Consider the following 15468-nt stretch of genomic DNA (forward strand, 5'->3'; position numbering starts at 1 on the left):
TAAAACAGTAAAAACCCTTGATCATTGATAATATGAAGAAAGACATTGAGATGAAGTACTCACCATAAGGACGAACATAGCCAAGGTCTCAGCCATTAACTCCTTAAATGGCATATTCCTCACCCTCAGCCTTCCCTTCAGTACCTCCATCCTTCGTACCCATCTGTCCCAACTAAATCAATAACCCCCAATTGTTCTCTATCATATCAACCTCTTAGGTCTACGATTGTCTCCTGTCCTGGTGGTCCTGTGTTAAAGCAAAAATACTTACAACTAACTCTAGACTGGTAATCTGGGGTTAAACCGGCTGAGTATGCCTGTTGTCATCCCCTTGAGCCTCCGTCTGTCTGTAGAGGCTCTGTCCAGATATCTCAGCTTGTCCATTCAATATGTCCCCTCTATGAACACAATAAGCAGGTTACTGGAAGTAGGAGAATCTAGCAAATAAAGTCTGCAACTATGCTAGATAAGTTATTTGCAGTAAGACAGTACTGTTGACACTACTGTAGCCAAGCACGAGGTCAAAAACAAACTGCAGATTACATTTTTTATTTCTTAAACCAGTTGAGTCTGACCATATAATGGAACAGATTAGGTCAGAGGTGAGCATTTAGCTAAATTATGATAATCATCAATAAGATGACCATCCTATCTTTTCTAACAGACTTTACTAGCTCTCTTGCTTCAAGAAATAAGTGTATGACATCAAGTACATTTTAAATTCAGAAGCCTTGGACTGTTGTTTAACAAAAAAAAAAAATTGGTGTGATCTACAAAAAATGTAAATGCTTCTGAGTAGTGGGACGCAAATTGAGGCAATTGAAGCATCGCAATTTTATAACATAATAATTTTATATTTCAGTCATAAATTCACATTGCAGAATTTGAAAAGGACTTTACAAAAATAAAATATGCATATTGACAGGTCAGAATTTTCTTATGCTCGATTTAGGTTGAGCTGTTTCTGCAAACTATTCACAAAAGGGTTATTTCACTCTTCAATTTTGTCCATAATATTTTCTGCCTAGCTCACTTAGTGGGTATTGGTCAATTAAGAATCACACTGCAATGCTACATGTTTTACTGAACAGAAATACTCAGTTATTTTGGCAATCATAGTTGATTCTAGCCTGAGTGCCATTCTGTTGTACCATCATGCCAACTCCTTGTCACTCATTTGTCATGCCAAGTCATTTTTGGCTTGACAATGAGCAATGGAGTTGGCAAGAGCACAAACAGATCTGGGACCAAGCTTAGTTTATCCAGCCTGCCCATAGTTAAGAGAGAGGCAATAAACAACATTAAATCCTTACTGAAAATATAACCAACCCTAAACATTACTTTACCACAATGTAATACAGTGAAATAATGTCTAGAAATGATTTGACATTTATTCTTCTTCCGAGCTTCCAATCGATAGGTTCACCTCCTGCCTCCAAAGAATTTTGAAAACAAGGAAAGATCATCGTGCATTTCCAAAAAGGGGTGTGTGCCACCTGGGGGGGGGGGTTAAGTCATTAAGTCGGTTGTACAACGTTCTGTTGGAGGTTGAAAAGGCATTTTACATATCATCACAAGATACAGTTTCCCCCATAAATACATGGCTGCCAACCTTAACCATGTAAGGTTCTCAGTGTCAAGGTATTTTCACATACAATTGTGTCAAATCACATGTCTACGGAATTTAATATGATCTGCCATTTCAGCATCTGCTAAATGACATTATGATATGATACAGTAAACAGGGCATCAGTTTGGTGACTAGAAACATAAACCCTACTGGAGGACACTGACCTGGTGGTAAGAGCGGTCCAGATTGATCCTGTACCCCCTCGCGCCCCCCTATATAAGTCACTGTGGTTTCCTCGTTCCCCTGGCCATCTTGGACTGTGCGCCTCTCCTCAACACTCTAAACAAAACACATTCAAACAGACTGTCATAGAAACTCTATAAGGGTTCTATAACTCTGCATGGTTCTGAACAGTGGATTGAACATTGTGTGCATCCCAAATGGCATCCTATCCCCTATGTAGTGCATTACTTTTGACCAGGGCCTATAGGGGCGCAGAAATGGAGTGCCTCCATATTGACCATCTTGGAAAAAACAGGGAGCACTTTACTGTAGACCAAGATACAACATTCAAAAATAAGTATGCATATTTCTATTGTTTACCATTGCAAGGTGAACTGTATCTCTTACCCCATCAGGCTTCACCACTTTGGTGACAGTGACCGACTGGAAGTAAGAGCGCATCTTTGGCTGAGTAGAAGACCAAGCAGGTGGCGCTAGAATCTGATCGAGCCCTCCAAAGGAGACTTGCGAGTCCAGATCTGAGGAGATGATGTTTGGGAAATTGAAATGGAAATCCAACAAAAAAAACAAGACAGGTAACTGTAGAGAAGGCTGCAGAAGTCAGATATTTTCATAATCTACCTTTGTTACAGCTTCTTTATCAAACTAGTGTTAAAACGTTTGATATTTGCTAATATGATGAGTGTTATACCAGAACCCAAACCTAAAGCACTTTCAAGGAGCAGGACACTAATTAGAAATACCACTATGCCCTCAGACGAACCATCAAACAGGCAAAGCATCAATACAGGACTAAGATTGAATCCCAACACACCATGGCTCTGACACTGGTCGGATGTGGCAGGGCTTGCAAACTACAAAGGTAAACCCAGCCGCAAGATGCCCAGTGACGCGAGCCTACCAGACAGGCTAAATGCCTTTTATGCTCGCTTCGATGCAAGCAACACTGAAGCGTGCATGAGAGCACCAGCTGACGCAATCTCAATCCCACTGCCCTTCTCCCACCTGGACAACATCTACAGTGGGGAGAACAAGTATTTGATACACTGCCAATTTTGCAGGTTTTCCTACTTACAAAGCATGTAGAGGGCTGTAATTATCATAGGTACACTTCAACTATGAGAGACGGAATCTAAAACAAAAATCCAGAAAATCACATTGTATGATTTTTAAGTCATTAATTTGCATTTTATTGCATGACATAAGTATTTGATACATCAGAAAAGCAGAACTTAATATTTGGTACAGAAACCTTTGTTTGCAATTACAGAGATCATATGTTTCCTGTAGTTCTTGACTAGGTTTGCCCACTCCATACAGACCTTCTCCAGATCCTTCAGGTTTGGGGCTGTCGCTGGGCAATACAGATTTTCAGCTCCCTCCAAAGATTTATCTATTGGGTTCAGGTCTGCAGACTGGCTAGGCCACTCCAGGACCTTGAGATGCTTCTTACGGAGCCACTCCTTAGTTGCCCTGGCTGTGTGTTTCAGGTCGTTGTCATGCTGGAAGACCCAACCACGACCCAACTTCAATGCTCTTACTGAGGGAAGGAGGTTGTTGGCCAAGATCTCGCGATACATGGCCCCATCCATCCTCCCCTCAATACGGTGCAGTCGTCCTGTCCCCTTTGCAGAAAAGCATCCCCAAAGAATTATGTTTCCACCTCCATGCTTCACGGTTGGAATGGTGTTCTTGGGGTTGTACTCATCCTTCTTCTTCCTCCAAACACAGCTCGCTAAACTGTGGAGTTTAGACCAAAAAGCTCAATTTGACCTTCGCGCTTTATAAAATGGACATTTTGGATATATATGGACGTAATTAATCGAACAAAAGGACCAATTGTGATGTTTATGGGACATATTGGAGTGCCAACAAAAGAAGCTCGTCAAAGGTAATGCATGTTTTATATTTTATTTCAGCGTTTTGTGTAGCACCTGCAGGGTTGAAATATGCTAACTTGTTTACAGCTGGTGCAGATGGTGCAGGCTATCAGATAATAGCTTCTTATGCTTTCACCAAAAAGCATTTTTAAAATCTGACATGTTGGCTGGATTCACAACAAGTGTAGCTTTAATTGAGTATCTTACATGTGTGATTTAAGGAAAGTTTGAATTTTATAGTATTTTATTTGAATCTGGCGCTCTGCATTTTCCCTGGCAATTGGCCAGTTGAGACATTTGCGTCCCGCCTATGTAATTACAGGTAGTAATAGTGGAGAACAGGAGGGCTTCTTAAAGAAAAACTAACAGGTCTGTGAGAGCCGGAATTCTTACTGGTTGGTAGGTGATCAAATACTTATGTCATGCAATAAAATGCAAATTATTACCGTAATTTCTGGACTATTAAGCGCACCTGAATATAAGCTGCACCCACTGAATACAAAAAAAAAAGATGTATTTTCTACATAAATAAGCCGCACATGCCTACCGGTACATTAAAACAAATGAACTTTACACAGCCTTTAAACGAGACAAAAATAAATGTAACAAAAATAAATAGGCTTTTAAACGAAACACGGCTTGTAACAAGAATAAATAGGCTTTAACGAAACACGGCTTGTAACAAAAATAAATAGGCTTTAACGAAACACGGCATGCAACAAAAATAAATAGGCTTTAACGAAACACGGCTTGTAACAAAAATAAAAAAAAATAGCAGTAAACAGTAGCCTACCAAGAAAGTCATTGGTCACTATCTTCCTCCTCCTGTGCACTGAAACCTCTGAAGTCATCTCCTTCGGTGTCGGAGTTGAATAGCCTCAGTATTGCTTCATCCGATGTTGGATCGTTTTCATTGTCGCTCTCGTCACTTTCATCCGGAGGCAAATTCCCCGCTGAGCTCATGCTGCACTCTTCAACACGCAGCAGTCCAGCCTTTCGAAACCCGTTGATGATAGTGGATTTTTTGACAATGACCCACTGGCAGACTTGACCATAAGTTGCTCTTCGCATGCGGCCCGTTTTAGTGAAGGATTTCTCCCCACTTGTCATCCAAGCCTCCCACGGAACGACACCTTGATGGGAAGTTGATAACCTGCTAAATCGGCAGTGTTTCCTACTTACAAAGCATGTAGCGGTCTGTCATTTTTATCATAGGTACACTTCAACTGTGAGAGACGGAATCTAAAACAAAAATCCAGAAAATCACATTGTATGATTTTTAAGTAATTAATTTGCATTTTATTGCATGACATAAGTATTTGATACATCAGCTCTATTTACGTCACATTATGTGACAGTGCTCAGTTTTTTGGCGGCATGAATCGAGGTTCACAGTGTGGGAAAAAAAGTAGCGGCTTATAGTCCGGAAATTAAGGTACTTAAAAATCATACAATGTGATTTTCTGGATTTTTGTTTTAGATTCCGTCTCTCACAGTTGAAGTGTACCTATGATAAAAATGACAGACCTCTACATTTTTTGTAAGTAGGAAAACCTGCAAAATCGGCAGTGTATCAAATACTTGTTCTCCCCACTGTATGTGAGAATTATGTTAATTGGACTACAGAACAGTGTTCCAACACCATAGTGCCCACAACGCCCATTACTTAGCTAAGGACCCTGGGACTAAACACCTCCCTCTGCAACTGGATCCTGGACTTCCCGACGGGCCGCCACGCGTAAGGATAGGCAACAACACATCTGCCATGCTGATCCTCAACACGGGGGCCCCTCAGGGGTGCGTGCCTAGTTCCCTCCTGTAATCCCTGTTCACCAACGTCTGCATGATTAAGCATGACTCCAACACCATCATTAAATTTGCTGAAAACAACGGTGTTAAGGCCTGATCACTGACAACAATGAGACAGCCTTTAGGGAGGAGGTCAGAGACCTGGCAATCTGGTGCCAGGGCAACTACCTCTCCGTCAACGTGAGCAAGACAAAGGAGATGATCATGGACCACAGGAAAATAAGGGCTGAACACGCCCCCATTCACATCGACGGGCTGTTGTGGAGCGGGTTGAGAGTTTTAAGTTCCTTGGTGTCCACATCATCAACGAACTATCATGGTCCAAACTAACCAAGTCGTGAAGAGGGCACGACAACGCCTTTTCAACCCCCAGGAGACTGAACAGATTTGGCATGAGTCCCCAGATCCTCAAAAAGTTCTACAGCTGCACCAGCTGACCGGTTGCATCACCGCCTGGTATGGCAACTGCTCGGCACCCAACCGTAAGGCTCTATAGAGGGTGGTTCATACGGCCCAGTACATCACGGGGGGGGGGGGGGGGGGGGGGGGGGGGGTGTCAAGCTTCATGCCATCTAGGACCTACAGTTGAAGTCGGAAGTCTACATACACCTTAGCCAAATACATTTAAACTCCGTTTTCACTATTCCTGACATTTAATCCTAGTAAAAATTCTGTGTTAGGTCATTTAGGATCACCACTTTATTTTAAAAATGTGAAATGTCAGAAAAATAGAGAGAATGATTTATTTCAGCTTTTATTTCTTTCATCACATTCCCATTGGGTCAGAAGTTTACATACGCAATTAGTATTTGGTAGCATTGCCTATAAATTGTTTAACTTGGGTCAAACATTTTGGGTAGCCTTCCACAAGCTTCCCACAATAAGTTAGGAGGAATAGGCCAAAATTCACCCGACAGAGCTGGTGTAACTGAGTCAGAATGTAGGCCTAATAACCCGCACACACCTTCTCAGTTCTGCCCACAGATTTTCTATGGGATTGAGGTCAGGGCTTGTGATGGCCACTCCAATACCTTGACTTTGTTGTCCTTAAGCTATTTTGCCACAACTTTGAAATATGCTTAGGGTCATTGTCCATTTGCAACCAAGCTTTACCTCCTGACTGATGTCTTGAGATGTTGCTTCAATATATCCACATAATTTTCCTTCCTCATGATGCCATCTTTTTTGTGAAGTGCACCAGTCCCTCCTGCAGCAAAGCATCCCCACAACATGATGCTACCACCCCCATGCTTCATGGTTGGGATGGTGTTCTTCGGCTTGCAAGCATCCCCCTTCTTCCTCCAAACAAAACATTGGTCATTATGGCCAAACAGTTCTATTTTTGTTTCATCAGACCAGAGGGCATTTCTCCAAAAAGTACAATCTTTGTCACCATGTGCAGTTGCAAACCGTAGTCTGGCTTTTTTTAATGCCGTTTTTGGAGCAGTGGCTTCTTCCTTGCTGAGCGGCCTTTCAGGTTATGTCGATATAGGACTCGTTTTACAGTGGATATAGATATTTTTGTACCTGTTTCCTCCAGCATCTTCACAAGGACCTTTGCTGTTGTTCTGAGATTGATTTTGCACTTTTCGCACCAAAGTACGTTCATCTCTAGGAGACAGAACGTGTCTCCTTCCTGAGCAGTATGACGGCTGTGTGGTCCCATGGTGTTTATACTTGTTCATCTATACAAACAATAGTACACGTGCTACCTTCAGACGTTTGGAAATTCCTCCCAAGGATGAACCAGACTTGTGGAGGTCTACAATTTTTTTTCTGAGATCTTGGCTGATTTCTTTTGATTTTCCCATGATGTCAAGCAAAGAGGCACTGAGTTTGAAGGTGGGCCTTTAAATACATCCACAGGTACACCTCCAATTGACTCCAGTGATGTCAATTAGCCTATCAGAAGCTTCTAAAGCCATGACATAATTTTCTAGAATTTTCCAAGCTGTTTAAAGACACAGTCAACTTAGTGTATGTAAACTTCTGACCCACTGGAATTGTGATACAGTGAATTATAAGTGAAATAATCTGTCTGTCAACAATTGTTGGAAAAATGACTTGTGTCATGCAGAAAGTAGATGTCCTAACCGACTTGCCAAAACTATTGTTTAACAAGAAATTTGTGCAGTGGTTGCAAAATGAGTTTTAATGACTCCAACCAAAGTTTATGTAAACTTCTGACTTCAACTGTATATACTAGGTGGTGTCAGAGGAAGGTCCAAAAAATGGTCAAAGACCAAGTCATAGACTATTCTCTCTGCTACCGCACAGAAAGCGGTACCAGAGTGCCAAGTCTAGGTCCAAAAGGCTCCTTAACAGCTTCTACCCCCAAGCCGTAAGACTGCTGAACAATTAATCAAATGGCCACCCGGACTATTTGCATTGACACCCACCCCTTTTGTTTTTACACTGCTGCTACTCACAGTTCATTATCTATGCATAGTCACTTTACCTCTACCTACTTGTACAAATTACATCGACTAACCTGTAGCCTCGCACATTGACTCGGTATCGGTACCCCCTGTATATCTTTGGAATCCAAGATCGCATAGCAGTTCAGACGTCTTGTGTCCTGTATATATATATATATATATTTACAACTTTTTTCACATACATTTTATTTTTATTTTCCATCAACTCATCTTCTAAACACTCTCCTGCAACCAGCCTCACCAATTTATATTTATAAAAAAGTATTATTTACCTCAGATCTGCAATCCTTCAGGAAGCTAGCCAGAAACTCCAGGAGGCTGGCCAGAAACTAGCCAGAAGCTAGCCAGGAGCTAGCCCAGAAACTAATCCAGAAGCTAATCAGAAGCTAACCACGGTTTGTGGTCATCGGCTGTCCTTTAGCTCGAAAATCTATCGAAAATCTATCGCCAGTTTTGTACGGCGCAGCGCGGCTCGGAACGGAACATACCGGACCAATTTTTCTCTCCATGTCCCTGGATTTCAACTGCTCTCTGGACATTCATACTCGGATCTCACAGCTAGCTAGCTGCTATCCGTGTGACAGTCGGCTTTCGTCGATTCCGGAGCAAACATCGATTGTTCCGGTGCTAGCCAGCTCCGTCAATCACTCCTGAGTTCCATCATTCACTCCTGGGCTGCAGTCACCTATCCGGACCCGTTTCACTGCCTATGCGGAGCCCCACCGGGCCTTCACAACCGGACTGCCGACGTTATCTACCTGAATGAGATCCGGCTGGCTCCTCTGTCGCGACGTTACCTGAACGCCCATCTGCGGCCCGCTAACCGTTAGCTGTCTTTCCGGCTGCTATCTGAATAGACAATCGGACAATTTATTTATTTTTATTATTATGTTTTCTTCTCGGGCCTCTATAACTATATCTATTGTTCTTATTTTTGTTGTTGTTGTGTGATTTGGATTAATCCCCTCTACCACACGGAACCCCACTAATCTACTGACCGAACGCAAGAGGTGGCTAACAACAGACTCCATCCTATGCTAGCTTGCTACCGGTTGGCTTGGCTAGCTGTCTAAATCGCCGTGACCCTAAACCAACCTCTCCACTCACTGGATGGACCCTTTTGATCACTCGACTAAGCATGCCTCTCCTTAATGTCAATATGTCTTGTCCATTGCTGTTCTGGTTAGTGTTTATTGGCTTATTTCACTGTAGAGCCTCTAGTCCTGCTCACTATACCTTATCCAACCTATTAGTTCCACCACCCACACATGCAATGACATCTCCTGGTTTCAATGATGTTTCTAGAGACAATATCTCTCTCTTCATCACTCAATACCTAGGTTTACCTCCACTGTATTCACATCCTACCTTACCTTTGTCTGTACATTATACCTTGATGCTATTTTATCGCCCCCAGAAACCTCCTTTTACTCTCTGTTCCAGACGTTCTAGACGACCAATTCTTATTGCTTTTAGTCGCACCCTTATTCTACTCCTCCTATGGCGATGTAGAGGTGAATCCAGGCCCTGCAGTGCCTAGCTCCACTCCTATTCCCCAGGCGCTCTCTTTTGACAACTTCTGTAACCGTAATAGCCTTGGTTTCATGCATGTTAACATTAGAAGCCTCCTCCCTAAGTTTGTTCTATTCACTGCTTTAGCACACTCTGCCAACCCGGATGTTCTAGCTGTGTCTGAATCCTGGCTTAGGAAGACCACCAAAAATTCAGACATTTTAATTCCAAACTACAACATTTTCAGACAAGATAGAACTGCCAAAGGGGGCGGCGTTGCAATCTACTGCAAAGATAGCCTGCAGAGTTCTGTCCTACTATCCAGGTCTGTACCCAAACAATTTGAACTTCTACTTTTAAAAATCCACCTCTCTAAAAACAAGTCTCTCACCGTTGCCGCCTGCTATAGACCACCCTCTGCCCCCAGCTGTGCTCTGGACACCATATGTGAACTGATTGCCCCCCATCTATCTTCAGAGCTCGTGCTGCTAGGCGACCTAAACTGGAACATGCTTAACACCTCAGCCATCCTACAATCTAAACTTGATGCCCTCAATCTCACACAAATTATCAATGAACCTACCAGGTACCTCCCCAAAGCCTTAAACACGGGCACCCTCATAGATATCATCCTAACCAACTTCCCCTCTAAATACACCTCTGCTGTCTTCAACCAAGATCTCAGCGATCACTGCCTCATTGCCTGCATCCGTAATGGGTCAGCGGTCAAACGACCTCCTCTCATCACTGTAAAACGCTCCCTGAAACACTTCAGCGAGCAGGCCTTTCTAATCGACCTGGCCGGGGTATCCTGGAAGGATATTGACCTCATCCCGTCAGTAGAGGATGTCTGGATATTTTTTAAAAATGCCTTCCTAACCATCTTAAATAAACATGCCCCATTCAAGAAATTTAGAACCAGGAACAGATATAGCCCTTGGTTCTCCCCAGACCTGACTGCCCTTAATCAACACAAAAACGTCCTATGGCGTTCTGCATTAGCATCGAACAGCCCCCGTGATATGCAGCTGTTCAGGGAAGCTAGAAACCATTATACACAGGCAGTTAGAAAAGCCAAGGCTAGCTTTTTCAAGCAAAAATTTGCTTCTTGCAACACTAACTCAAAAAAGTTCTGGGACACTGTAAAGTCCATGGAGAATAAGAACACCTCCTCCCAGCTGCCCACTGCACTGAAGATAGGAAACACTGTCACCACTGATAAATCCACCATAATTGAAAATTTCAATAAGCATTTTTCTACTGCTGGCCATGCTTTCCACCTGGCTACTCCTACCCCTGTCAACAGCACTGCACCCCCAACAGCAACTCGCCCAAGCCTTCCCCATTTCTCCTTCTCCCAAATCCATTCAGCTGATGTTCTGAAAGAGCTGCAAAATCTGGACCCCTACAAATCAGCCGGGCTAGACAATCTGGACCCTTTCTTTCTAAAATTATCTGCCGAAATTGTTGCCACCCCTATTACTAGCCTGTTCAACCTCTCGTGTCGTCTGAGATTCCCAAAGATTGGAAAGCAGCTGCGGTCATCCCCCTCTTCAAAGGGGGGGACACTCTTGACCCAAACTGCTACAGACCTATATCTATCCTACCATGCCTTTCTAAGGTCTTCGAAAGACAAGTCAACAAACAGATTACCGACCATTTTGAATCTCACCATACCTTCTCTGCTATGCAATCTGGTTTCAGAGCTGGTCATGGGTGCACCTCAGCCACGCTCAAGGTCCTAAACGATATCTTAACCGCCATCGATAAGAAACATTACTGTGCAGCCGTATTCATTGATCTGGCCAAGGCTTTCGACTCTGTCAATCACCACATCCTCATCGGCAGACTCAACAGCCTTGGTTTCTCAAATGATTGCCTCGCCTGGTTCACCAACTACTTCTCTGATAGAGTTCAGTGTGTCAAATCTGAGGGTCTGTTGTCCGGACCTCTGGCAGTCTCTATGGGGGTGCCACAGGGTTCAATTCTTGGACCGACTCTCTTCTCTGTATACATCAATGAGGTCGCTCTTGCTGCTGGTGAGTCTCTGATCCACCTCTACGCAGACGACACCATTCTGTATACTTCCGGCCCTTCTTTGGACACTGTGTTAACAACCCTCCAGGCAAGCTTCAATGCCATACAACTCTCCTTCCGTGGCCTCCAATTGCTCTTAAATACAAGTAAAACTAAATGCATGCTCTTCAACCGATCACTACCTGCACCTACCCGCCTGTCCAACATCACTACTCTGGACGGCTCTGACTTAGAATACGTGGACAACTACAAATACTTAGGTGTCTGGTTAGACTGTAAACTCTCCTTCCAGACCCATATCAAACATCTCCAATCCAAAGTTAAATCTAGAATTGGCTTCCTATTTCGCAACAAAGCATCCTTCACTCATGCTGCCAAACATACCCTTGTAAAACTGACCATCCTACCAATCCTCGACTTTGGCGATGTAATTTACAAAATAGCCTCCAATACCCTACTCAACAAACTGGATGCAGTCTATCACAGTGCAATCCGTTTTGTCACCAAAGCCCCATATACTACCCACCATTGCGACCTGTACGCTCTCGTTGGCTGGCCCTCGCTTCATACTCGTCGCCAAACCCACTGGCTCCATGTCATCTACAAGACCCTGCTAGGTAAAGTCCCCCCTTATCTCAGCTCGCTGGTCACCATAGCATCTCCCACCTGTAGCACACGCTCCAGCAGGTATATCTCTCTAGTCACCCCCAAAACCAATTCTTTCTTTGGCCGTCTCTCTTTCCAGTTCTCTGCTGCCAATGACTGGAACGAACTACAAAAATCTCTGAAACTGGAAACACTTATCTCCCTCACTAGCTTTAAGCACCAACTGTCAGAGCAGCTCACAGATTACTGCACCTGTACATAGCCCACCTATAATTTAGCCCTATCAACTACCTCTTTCCCAACTGTATTTAATTAATTTATTTATTTTGCTCCTTTGCACCCCATTATTTTTATTTCTACTTTGCACATTCTTCCATTGCAAAACTACCATTCCAGTGTTTTACTTGCTATATTGTATTTACCTTGCCACCAAGGCCTTTTTTTGCCTTTACCTCCCTTCTCACCTCATTTGCTCACATTGTATATAGACTTGTTTATACTTTATTATTGACTGTATGTTTGTTTTACTCCATGTGTAACTCTGTGTTGTTGTATCTGTCGAACTGCTTTGCTTTATCTTGGCCAGGTCGCAATTGTAAATGAGAACTTGTTCTCAACTTGCCTACCTGGTTAAATAAAGGTAAAATAAATAAAAATAAATATAGCCTCATTATTGTTATTTTACTGTGTTACTTTTATTTGCATTTTTTTTTTTTACTTTAGTTGATTTATTTATTTCTTAAAACTGCATTGTAGGTTAATTAAGGGCTTGTAAGTAAGCACTTCACGGTAAGGTCAACCTGTTGTATTCGTCACACGTGACAAATAAAATTTGATTTTACAGGACCTTGTGCCTAAATCCAAATAACTTGGCCGTTTGACAATAACATGCCCATACCTCTGTCTGCTTTCGGCTCCTGCTTTTGACCCCTTTGTAGCCTTCCTCTCCAACTATCATTGAACTGGAGAAAATAAAAGATAATCAAAGGGCATGATTAATGAAGAGCATAAACTGTACACAAAGAGTTACCACCCGTAGGATGTGTAGCTCATAAAATTATTATTCAGAATGTACTATATTGTAATTTGAGAATGATGACTGGGATAGATCTCTCCTATACCTTAGAAAAGGGTGTCCAGTAATCAAAGGGTGTGTTGGGGAAGCATGGGCCACCAGATGGAGGGTTCTTATCGACTCTGGGGCCTTCTGATGGTCCTGAGGGTAGCCCAGTCGACCCACACGGGCAGTCATTGGGGCCTTTCAACATGAAGTCCCTCAAGGAGTTTCCACTGGATCCTCCCCCACCTTTCTCTGACCTGTCCTGGGAAAGGGGCGCCTCAATACTGGTAACACCTGGAATGAGGGAGAGGTCACAGAGATGGATAATGTTTAGAATATTAAAAAGTAATTAGCGTAATAGTTTTATTAGACCAGTCTATTACAGAGATGATGCTCAGTTATGGTTATGGCAATTGGCAAACATTAGTGAACACATATTTCTTAGTTAAATAACTAAACCAGTAGTAACGACATGGCTCATCTATAACCATATATTTTTTAACCAGGGAATTTCCTTCACACTACACAGAATCAGCATTCCCCTGTCAATATCAATTTGGTAGAGGTATGTCTGAAGGTTGTCTTGGTTTTGTGTCATACCAACTCCCCTTGTCATGACAAAAAAAATATTGAGACCAGGCCAAGGATGACTGACTGCTCCTACCAAACTGTCCTACTCCAAACTGACCATCGTATCGCCCTAGTTGTGAGAAGATCTCCATCTCTCTGAAGAACTGGCCAAACATCTCAGGCTCCTGGATCCTCACTCCGTTTGGGCCCATGCTGAACCCAAACCTCCACTGATTATCAAACAGGTCCTGCTGGCCACCACCACCCTGTGAACCATCAAAGTAGATTCCATCCTCCTCTTCATCATCATCATCATCATCGTCGTGGGTCATGCCATCGAAGAAGGGGTCCCTGAGCAAGATAAGGAAAAGTGAGCCAGGATAAACTTTAAAGACATGTCACTGTGCATCTTAGCAGCAGTGCTTGTACAAGAAAGTACAATTTAACCTACACTTTAGCCCCACCCGCTGGTCTCTGGCGCAAATTACACGTTACAAGTTGTGTTAAAACCAATACTTTTTCGCGGTAGAAGACAAGCAAATAAAATACGTAACACTAAATACCTAGCCAAACATATAGCTAGTCAGCTATTCTAGTTACAGAGGTGGTTTAATTGGCTTCAAATACACTAATTATGAAGCTGGTTATGCAACGCCATTTATGCTATCTAGTTAGCTAGTCAAGTGGCTAACGTTAGTTAGTAAACCAGCCTGAAGCTAGTTGGCTTTAGGTATCTCACCTTCGGCCCTCACCACGATCATGGCCTCCTCCAGGTACCCCAAAAAATCCACGAAATAGATCAAATAAGCTCATTTGAATCAAACGTTTGATGTAAATGTAGCTACTTCATGCTGAACTAGTCGAAGGACGACTTCAAGACTGCCGTAAAGCCAGACTTCCCTGAAGAATAAAGCAATCGACGGTTTTGGAACACACCGAACAGTTTACCGTAGGACAATAGTAATGGCGTATTTTTGTAGGCACTAACTCCATGGTTCGCTTGGACAAAGCCTATTGGGAAAATTAAGGGCGTTTTGGAATAAACGCCGAAAATAATGTGGTAAACACAGGTTTAGGATATTTTTTAATATGTTTTGTTCTTCGATAATCTCAGTTAGCCAACGTAATTTAGCTATGCAATAAAAAAAAAGCACAAAGGCTTCATAATGGTCATGTTAACCGACTTCTATTATTTCAAACCTTATTTTCGGCGTTTATTCCAAAACCATATTCGTTCCCCATTCATATTTTTTTTCGCATAGGGATGCTGAACGAACCAAAAGGTAACCAATTTCCGGGTTTTAAGGACTACAATCTGGAGACATCTTTTGTTGTACCTAGATCTCCACTTCAAGAGGACCAGCGGCAGCACTGGTGTGAGTGATTAGTAGTCCCCTCAAAATAATTGTGTAGCAAGTTAATTTCTTTCAGGTCAATACAATGGATTTATTTAACAAATTAGATGTGCTTTGAATTTGAAGTGCAACAGGTTAGTCTGCGAAGGAAATATCGATACACAAATTTGACTCAATGAAATTACTTGAAATGTTACCTTCTAGCTCACCAAAATGCTATTTTTTTTCTGGAAAAAAGACAAGGATGCACCATGCAGAGTTCTACAGAGAAACAATCACAGAGTTGAGTTTTATTTGATACTGCTGGTCCTCCAAACCAACTGTGTAAGAACACAGCCCTGCCCACTCCACTTCCTTGGATGACTACAGAGCAGTGATGTCCAATCCT

General features: G+C 42.7%; 1 protein-coding gene across 4 annotated transcripts; it reads right to left on the reverse strand.

Moving 5' to 3' along the window:
- Positions 1-533: 533 nt before the first annotated feature.
- hax1 (HCLS1 associated protein X-1) lies at positions 534-15087 on the reverse strand. 4 transcript variants are annotated; one of them, XM_090208359.1, is made up of 8 exons: positions 14465-14707; positions 13820-14076; positions 13217-13449; positions 12994-13057; positions 7994-8080; positions 2201-2331; positions 1795-1909; positions 534-1496 (listed from the first exon to the last, which is right to left on the reverse strand). In XM_090208359.1, exons 1-8 carry the CDS (start codon positions 14536-14538, stop codon positions 1423-1425), a joined length of 1035 nt encoding a protein of 344 aa, XP_090064485.1. In that variant the 5' UTR covers positions 14539-14707; the 3' UTR covers positions 534-1422. The 4 variants fall into 4 exon arrangements, with proteins under 4 accessions (XP_090064485.1, XP_090064486.1, XP_021427252.1 ...); XM_090208360.1 differs by having other exon boundaries at positions 834-1496; positions 13844-14076; XM_021571577.3 differs by lacking the exon at positions 7994-8080 and having other exon boundaries at positions 834-1496; positions 13844-14076; positions 14465-15087.
- Between the last annotated feature and the right edge of the window lie 381 nt (positions 15088-15468).

Source organism: Oncorhynchus mykiss, chromosome 18 (genome assembly GCF_057628025.1).
Source record: "Oncorhynchus mykiss isolate SJ-2025 chromosome 18, ASM5762802v1, whole genome shotgun sequence".
NCBI lineage: Eukaryota > Metazoa > Chordata > Actinopteri > Salmoniformes > Salmonidae > Oncorhynchus > Oncorhynchus mykiss.

Bases quoted from the DNA above. Each gene is read 5' to 3' on its own strand.
- hax1 (XM_090208359.1), bottom strand. From the start codon at position 14,538: ATGAGCTTATTTGATCTATTTCGTGGATTTTTTGGGGTACCTGGAGGA. The intron at 13,450-13,819 runs GTAGGAGCAGTC...CCCTCATTCCAG, and splicing joins GTTTGGAGTAGGACAGTTTG to GTGTTACCAGTATTGAGGCG. The intron at 13,058-13,216 runs GTATAGGAGAGA...TATTTTCTCCAG, and splicing joins ACTGGACACCCTTTTCTAAG to TTCAATGATAGTTGGAGAGG.